Source organism: Drosophila obscura, unplaced genomic scaffold (genome assembly GCF_018151105.1).
Source record: "Drosophila obscura isolate BZ-5 IFL unplaced genomic scaffold, ASM1815110v1 contig_75, whole genome shotgun sequence".
Taxonomy (NCBI): Eukaryota; Metazoa; Arthropoda; class Insecta; order Diptera; family Drosophilidae; genus Drosophila; species Drosophila obscura.
Genome location: NW_024542867.1, coordinates 615,004 through 622,998, shown reverse-complemented (window position 1 = coordinate 622,998; position 7,995 = coordinate 615,004). Strand labels below are relative to the sequence as shown.

Here is a 7,995-nt window from a genome sequence, read left to right as displayed (position 1 = left end):
ATGATCGCACGGCTGAAGCAAATTACACGATCATTAACTAACAATTGCCCGCATATATGGGATAACCCATTAAATATTTTATTTCCGATTGCACCGGCGTACAATACATAACAATACATGCATACATAATCCATAAATATGCAAATACGCATTCTTGGTGTTGTGTACATTTTATGTTGAGATCGATAGTCCAAGATCGATAAATGTATACAGGTTGGGGGTACTCGTGTTTTTATTTTTGCCACCTTAGCAAGGCTGCTGCCGCTCATGTGATTAATAATTATAATTGATCGCAGTTGTTATTAAAAAGTGATGATTGTTGAGGACTATTAATTTATCATTAATAATTATATTTTGTTTGGTAATTAATAAATTTCCTTCCGACAACAAAATCATCCAACGAGTGCGCAACTACATATTATAATATTTAAATTCCTCTGACTTACGTGTGCGACGAGTATCATTCCAACTTCAACGTCCGCCTATGCACTCTTCCCTCCGTGTACCACAGGAATTGCGAACTCTTCCCATAGCAGATCCATCAGCTTAGTATGCCTTCTGGTGGAAAGAAAGTCAGCAAAAAACTAAAGCGTGTAAGCTCGCAGAGTGACGCCAAGCCGCCCAGCTCTTCCGCAGCAGTTACTACACCCACTTCGTCGCGTTCGCCCTCACGCCCGCAAGGTCCGACCACTTCCAAGGTCTGCCACTCCATTTTCGACACCCTCTTGTGTCCCTCACCATCCACGTGCACGGTTCCAGGAACAATGGCCCAATCTGCCGCCAGCTCTGCACGGTCTAGGTTTGTTTTGGCTACAGGCCGGCTCACTCACTTTGACCAGAAACTTAATGCTCCTGATGCCCGCACCCCAACCATCTCTCTTTCTCAAGTCCGCCGGGAACAGATCCGAGGCATGTGGTTGGAGGTCGAATCGGAGTATCGAGCCTGTTCTGCACTTCTAGCAACAGAGGATCCAGATGGTCAAGTTGAGGTCCAAGACATATACGATGAATGTTACGCGGTGTACGAGCAAAGTTTAGCTGAACTCAACGACCATCTCCAGCCCCCAACTGTCATTCCGACCGCGCAACCAGCCGTCCAGGTGCAAATGTCCAACGATTGCCGCCTTCCCCCATGCGACACGGAGGTTTTCAGTGGAGACTACCAGCAGTGGCCCACGTTCCGAGACCTATTCACCGCCATCTACATAAACAACGCCAGGTTGACTCCGGTGGAGAAATTATACCACCTCAACCGGAAAACGAGCGGTGAAGCCCACGACATAGTTGCACAGGCCCCGCTTACGAATGATGGGTTTGAATCTGCCTGGAACCACCTTCGTGAGCGTTTCCAAAATAAACGGCTGATACTCAAGGCCCAGTTGAAGATCCTTTTCAGCTTTCCTTCCATCCGATCTGAATCTGGAGCCGCCTTAAAGGAGCTCCAGAGGTCTGTCCACAAATGCCTCACGACCCTTCAGCACTCCGAGGTGTCCACCGACAGCTGCTTTGCAGATGGCGTGCTGGTGTACCTCATTACCGCGAAGTTACCAAAGGCGACCGTGGAGCTTTGGGAACAATCGGTTCCGAATAAATTCGAGGTTCCGACTTGGCGCGCCATGAACAAGTTCTTAGAGGAGAGATACCTCTCTCTCGAGGCGACCGAGGACGGTCATCCAGGCATCGAGCCGCACTACAATTCCCGTCCAAGCCTTCCCACTCCTGCACATCGACGAGTGAACTCCTTTGAGGGGAGAATCTCCAACAAGGCGCGCACTTGCGACCTCTGTTCCAGGAGCTATCATCCTGTGCGATCATGCCCGGTCAAGCTACATTCAGCAGAAACAACTCTGCTTAAACTGCTTCGCGCGAGGACACCAACTCCGGGACTGCACCAGCGCGTACAACTGCAGTACGTGCAGTGGACGACACCACACCCTCCTTCATCGGGGCGAGCAGACTCCGAGTGGCTCCAACTGTGCTCCCAGTCCTCACACCACACAAGCCCCTGCCACCATACAGTCCACTTCCTCTTCTCTTCCTTCGTCCAACGACTCAGCCCATGTCCAGAGCTATTGCGCTACAAATGTACACCAGGTGCTACTGGGCACAGCAATAGTGGACATTTGTCATGCCGGCACAAGATACAAGGCTAGAGCCCTGATCGACTCCGGATCTGAGGCCACCTTTATTACTGAGCGGATGTTCAAAATCATTCGGCCCCCCTTCCAAGCCGTCCAGGCTCAAGTCTCTGGTTTGAGTCAAACGGTAGCGGCCAAGGCCCAGAAACTCTGCCACTTCACGATCGGCTCCGCCTTAAGGCCCGGCCTCCAGGTTGAGACCACGGCGTACGTTCTTCCGCAATTGGCGGGTAACCTCCCGTCATACCCTGTACCGCAGAACTACATGACAGACCTTCCTAAACTCCATTTAGCGGATCCCTCCTTTCATCGCAGCGCGCAGATAGACGTGCTCATAGGCGCTGATATCCTTCCATCCATCCTTTTAAGCGGCTTCCGGTCCAACATTTGTGGCTCGCTCTTGGGCCAAGAGACTATCTTCGGATGGGTCCTATCCGGTCCTGTCGCAGCTGACTCGTCTCGAATCATCTCTTCCTTCACCACGAAGATCTCGGTCAGCTCTGACGTCCGACTCGAGAAACTTCTCACAAGGTTTTGGGAGGTGGAGGACCTTCCAGGGAGACCTACGAGCGAGTCAGACTCCATTTTCTCCAGACCACGCAGCGAGCTCCCGACGGGAGATACATCGTCACTCTTCCATTCAAATGTCCAGAAAAGATAGACTTGGGCTACTCGAGGCCTTCGGCCCACGCCCAGTTTCTGAGAAACGAGCAGCGTCTGCAGCGAAACTTGCCTCTCAAGAAGCAGTACGACGATGTCATTCACGAGTATTTAGAGCTAGGCCACATGAAACAGGTTCCACCTAGTCATGACTCTGGCCATTTCTATCTTCCACACCATGCCGTTTTCAAGCCAGAAAGCACAACGACCAAGGTGCGCGTGGTCTTCAACGCGTCCAGCCCGTCCTCGAACGGAAGAAGCCTTAATGACGTATTGCATTCAGGGCCAGTCCTTCAGTCCGACTTGACCACGCAAATCCTTAAGTGGCGCGTATTCCGTTACGTTTTCAACGCCGACATCAATAAGATGTATCGGCAGATCCTCGTGGCGCCACAACACACTCCCTACCAACGGATAATCTTTCGCAATCCTAACGGGGACGTGTGCGACTATGAACTCGATACGGTCACCTTCGGAGTCAACTGCGCGCCATTTCTCGCCATTCGCGTCCTAAGGCGACTTGCACATGAAGTGCATCCTCGGTTCCCAATGGCAAGCGACATCCTGGCCAATTACATGTACGTAGACGACGTTCTAGCTGGTGCACATACCCAGCCTCAGGCAATTTCCGCCATCGCCGAGTTGCGAGAAGCACTCGATTCCGCCGGCTTTCCACTCCGAAAATGGACCGCAAATCAGAAGGGCGTGCTGAGCGACATCCCTCTCGAGCACTTACTGCGAGCTGATTTCCTCGAGCTCGAAGAAAGCAGTATCGCAAAGACCTTGGGTATCCGATGGCAAGCGAGTGCCGACGAGTTTTTCTTTGTCCCTCCCGAATTAATCCATCGGGAATCCTGCACGAAACGCAATGTGTTGTCCCAGATTGCGAAGCTGTTTGATCCAGCGGGATGGCTTGCCCCCTTTGTCATCCAAGCTAAGATGTTCATGCAGGAGGTGTGGTTACGAGAGTTAGGTTGGGACGAGGACCTTCCTGGCGATCTGCGTCAAACGTGGGAGACCTTCCTGCAGAGTTTTCCGGCCATCCAGCAGATCCACATACCAAGGTGGATCCACGTCTGTCCGACTGCCAAGGTGCAGATTCATGGCTTCTGCGACGCGTCTCAGCGTGCCTATGGTGCGGCGATCTACGTCCGAGTGGAGCGGCCGAATGGCATATTCTGCTCTCTCCTGACAGCTAAGACTCGCGTGGCCCCCGTGAGGACGATATCCTTGCCTCGACTTGAGCTGTGCGGAGCGGTTCTTCTGGCAGAATTGTCCGCTGCCATCCTTCCACAGATGCCGCTAGACAGTAGCCAGGTATCCTTCTGGACCGACTCTACCATTGTGCTGGCCTGGCTGCACAAACCAGCGTGCGAATGGACCACGTTCGTGGGCAATCGAGTCGCCAAGATAGCGCGCTGCAACTCCGGCGAGCTGTGGAGTCATGTTCGATCGGAAGACAATCCTGCCGACCTAGCCAGCCGAGGTATAGGACCCATCGACCTCGCGGGAACGACATGTGGTGGCATGGTCCTGCTTGGCTGCGTCTTCCGCAGTCACAGTGGCCGTGTCCACTGGACCCATTCCCGGAGACTGACTTGGAGAAGCGAGCAGTCAAGGTGCTGCATACAAGTAGCACATCCTCTGACATCCTCAGCCGATTCTCGGATCTCGGGCGAGCTTTGCGCGTGCTTACCTATGTGCAGCGATTCATCCAACGATGCAGAGGAGGGTCAGTCCACAATTCCAACGAGGTAAGCGGGGCAGAGATAGCGGCCGCACTGCAAGCCGTTACCATCGCAACGCAGGGCATGCACTATGCGGACGAACATCGGTGCCTTACAACCAAACGTCCTCTCCCTGCATCGAGTTCCCTACGGAATCTCAATCCATTCATTGACCAGAACGGTGTCATGCGAGCATGTGGCCGAGTCCAAGCCTCCGCTTCCATGTCCTACAACGAGAAACATCCAATCCTACTGCCACCCGCATCCCTCCTCGTTCGCCTGCTGGTGCGCTTCACTCATCACATAGTCCTCCATGGTGGGAACCAGCTGGTCATTCGCCTTCTCCGTGCAACTTACTGGATCCCTCGACTACGTCACGTAGTGAAGGCGGTGATCCAATCCTGTAAAGTATGCGTAATCCATCGCAAGCGACTCCAGACCCAGTTAATGGGTGACCTCCCGTCCACAAGAGTCACATTCTCCAGACCATTCACATACACCGGAGTCGACTTTGCCGGTCCCTTCGACGTCAAGAGCTTCATCGGGCGCGCATGCCGCATAACCAAAGGTTATGTGTGCGTGTTCGTGTGTTTCACCACGAAAGCCATCCACCTAGAGGCCACTTCCGACCTATCCACTGACACCTTCCTAGCCGCTTTCGCTCGTTTTGTCGCGAGACGAGGGTGTCCTCACGAGGTCCAATCCGACAACGGCAGGAATTTCGTCGGCGCATCTCGTGCTCTGGCTGTAGATCTTCTCGAAGCCATCCGAACGCGGACTTCTGCGGTATACAGTCAGCAGGGCTTATCGTGGCGGTTCATCCCTCCGGGAGCCCCACACATGGGTGGCCTTTGGGAAGCAGGCGTGAAGAGTTTCAAGACTCTGTTCCAACGGTCGATGTGTACGGCCAAATATACATTGGAGGAGTTCGCCACCTTACTCTCCAAAATTGAGGCCTGCCTTAACTCTCGACCGATCTCTCCTATGTCCGAGGACCCGAATGACCCGCTAGCTCTAAGCCCAGGTCACTTCCTGATCGGCGGGCCGCTACTCTCCGTGGCGGAGCCTGAAATAAAAGAGAGCGCCTCCTCCATCCTGAACCGCTGGCAACATCTCCAGGCTCTAAACCAGCAATTCTGTTCGCGCTGGAAAACGGAGTACCTACGAGAGTTGCACAAGCGAACCAAATGGCAGCATCCAACAAGAGACCTAGAGGTGGGAGACCTCGTTGTTATCAAGGAGGATAACATCCCCTCTCACGAATGGCGTCTCGGACGGGTACAAAAAACGTACCCTGGGCCCGATGATAAGGTCCGTGTGATAGACCTTAACACTGTCCGAGGCCTTATCAAAAGACCGATTACTAGGGTCGTCCTGCTGCCTATGGAGTCGGAGATCCAGTCCACCTACTCCCGCGTACTACCCGACCCATAAGTATCCGCCTTCTTATCCTTAGGCTTAAGGACAACTCGTCCGTACAACTCTCCTGCACATCATTACTAATCCTCACTTCCGATTTCCGCAGCCACGGTCTCATTATGGCACCCCAGCAGCCCACACGCACCCAACGCAGAAGCACCGAGGGCCAAGCTCACGACAGCAGACGTACCCGAGGTACTATGTCCTACCGTTGCCGAGTCTGCCGAGGCGTCCATCCTCTTAGGAAGTGCGGGCGGTTCCTGCGGCTAAGCGCTGAAAAGCGGTTGCGGGCAGCACTCATCAATCAGTACTGCCCCAACTGCCTAGCCCATGAGCACTCGGGACGCGACTGCCGCAGCGGAGACCGGTGTCGGCATTGCCACAAGCACCACCACACCCTCCTGCATATCCCGGACACAAATCGTCGTCGCCCCACATCCGTCACACCATCCTCACCAGCTGGACCTCGAGCTCCGACGACGACATCCTCCGCCTCCCGCCGACCTCGAACGCGGGACACAGCGACTGATCGACGGCCTACTCCTCCGAGGACTTCGGCATCCTCCTCCAGCCGACCTCCGACTCTGACCACACTGCTGCAGCACCGCAACCCGCAGGTACTACCGACCGCAAGCGTCACCGTCGACAACGGGACCACCACCTATGAGACCAGGGCGTTGATCGACCCCTGCCGCCCCATGTCAGCGATCAACGCGTCGCGGGCCAAGGCCTTCCATTTGCGCACGTCCAGGATCGGGGATGAAGAAGCCTGTGCAGCAGTGCTCCGGTCACCGATGTCCCCGGACTTCCAGTTGGAGGTCGTGTTCCAGGTGGATCCGAAGCTGCATCTGCGAACTCCCTCCGCGTCCATCGGTGATCGCATACGGAGCAAATTCAATCACCTAACGTTGGCAGACGACAACTTTCATTGCCCGGCCACTGTGGCTCTCATTCTGGGAGCGGACGTGTATGGTGACGTCATCCGCGATGGAATGCTGCCGAGTGCCGAGGGGCTCCCCGTTGCACAGCACACCGTCTTCGGGTGGACGCTGTCGGGCGGGTGCCGGCCGTAAAGCATTTCTGCAGCATTGGACTTCCCATAAGTTGCAATACATTGCAAAGGGGGGCGGGATGTTGGCGTTCGACCCCCAGCGTTCCCAACCAATCACTAAGCCACGGCCTCACCGGGTTTTTATATACCTTGCGGGGGAGTTGGAGAAGATTGAGGGATCACGAAAAATGAAATGTAAAAGTCATGCTTGGAATAAAACGTATCTTGAATAGACATACTTGTGTTCTCTTTTCTAACGATTTCCCCCGAGATCGCCCACCTAGCCCACATCGCCCTCTGGATTCCCCCGAAGCCTGCGTGCACCTTCAAATACATTTATATTTGAATCAAAGTGAATTCTATTTAATTTTACTATGTTTGTATTTAAAAATGGCATTTTAAATTCAAATATGATTGTAGTTATTTTTACTATCCCTTTATTCTATCAGTGTAGGTTAGGGCAAGGCGGGAGCGCAATACAAGCTCGCTCTTTCGCTCAAGGCGAATTCGCCCCGCTTTGCCACCGTAGGTTAGTTAGGCATAGAATGAAGTGTAATGAATTTTTAGAATATAATCGTTGAAATTGAATTCGATCGAGCGCACCTACATTATTTCGTCCCCGCTTTTAATAAATCTTTACGCCACCCAAGTATTTCGGTTTCGTTAATTAGAAAAACTATTCTAAATTTTCATTGGCGCCCCGGGTGGACGATAAAGAATAAAAATAAAGGCAACAAATAATAGTGATAGTGACACAGTGATAGCACAAACAGTGTCACAACGAGAAGGAACGTGTGAGTCGCTTCTAAAGACGCGACTCTACTTATACCCGTACTCAGTCAGTAGAATTTTTAAGAATTTTAGAATTAAAAAAAAAATTTTACATTTTACATTTTTTTGCTACATCTGATATCTTCATCTACATATACAATGTATATTCTACATCTAACATGTAGATTGTACATGTTCCAATTGGATTCTACATCTCCTCCGCTAGGGG

At 52.6% G+C, this 7,995-nt stretch overlaps 3 protein-coding genes across 3 annotated transcripts; all 3 read left to right on the top strand.

Moving 5' to 3' along the window:
- Positions 1 to 551: 551 nt before the first annotated feature.
- Positions 552 to 4,556, top strand: LOC121405160. The gene is made up of 3 exons (XM_041595767.1): positions 552 to 1,898; positions 1,957 to 2,679; positions 2,733 to 4,556. The coding sequence occupies exons 1-3, from the start codon at positions 552 to 554 to the stop codon at positions 4,554 to 4,556; spliced, it is 3,894 nt and encodes a 1,297-aa protein (XP_041451701.1).
- A 53-nt stretch (positions 4,557 to 4,609) lies between these two features.
- On the top strand, positions 4,610 to 5,959 carry LOC121405159. Its single transcript, XM_041595766.1, has one exon. It carries the CDS (start codon positions 4,610 to 4,612, stop codon positions 5,957 to 5,959), a length of 1,350 nt encoding a protein of 449 aa, XP_041451700.1.
- Positions 5,960 to 5,989: 30 nt separating this feature from the next.
- LOC121405118 lies at positions 5,990 to 7,314 on the top strand. The gene is made up of 2 exons (XM_041595719.1): positions 5,990 to 6,765; positions 6,831 to 7,314. Exons 1-2 carry the CDS (start codon positions 6,064 to 6,066, stop codon positions 6,918 to 6,920), a joined length of 792 nt encoding a protein of 263 aa, XP_041451653.1. The 5' UTR covers positions 5,990 to 6,063; the 3' UTR covers positions 6,921 to 7,314.
- Positions 7,315 to 7,995: the final 681 nt, after the last annotated feature.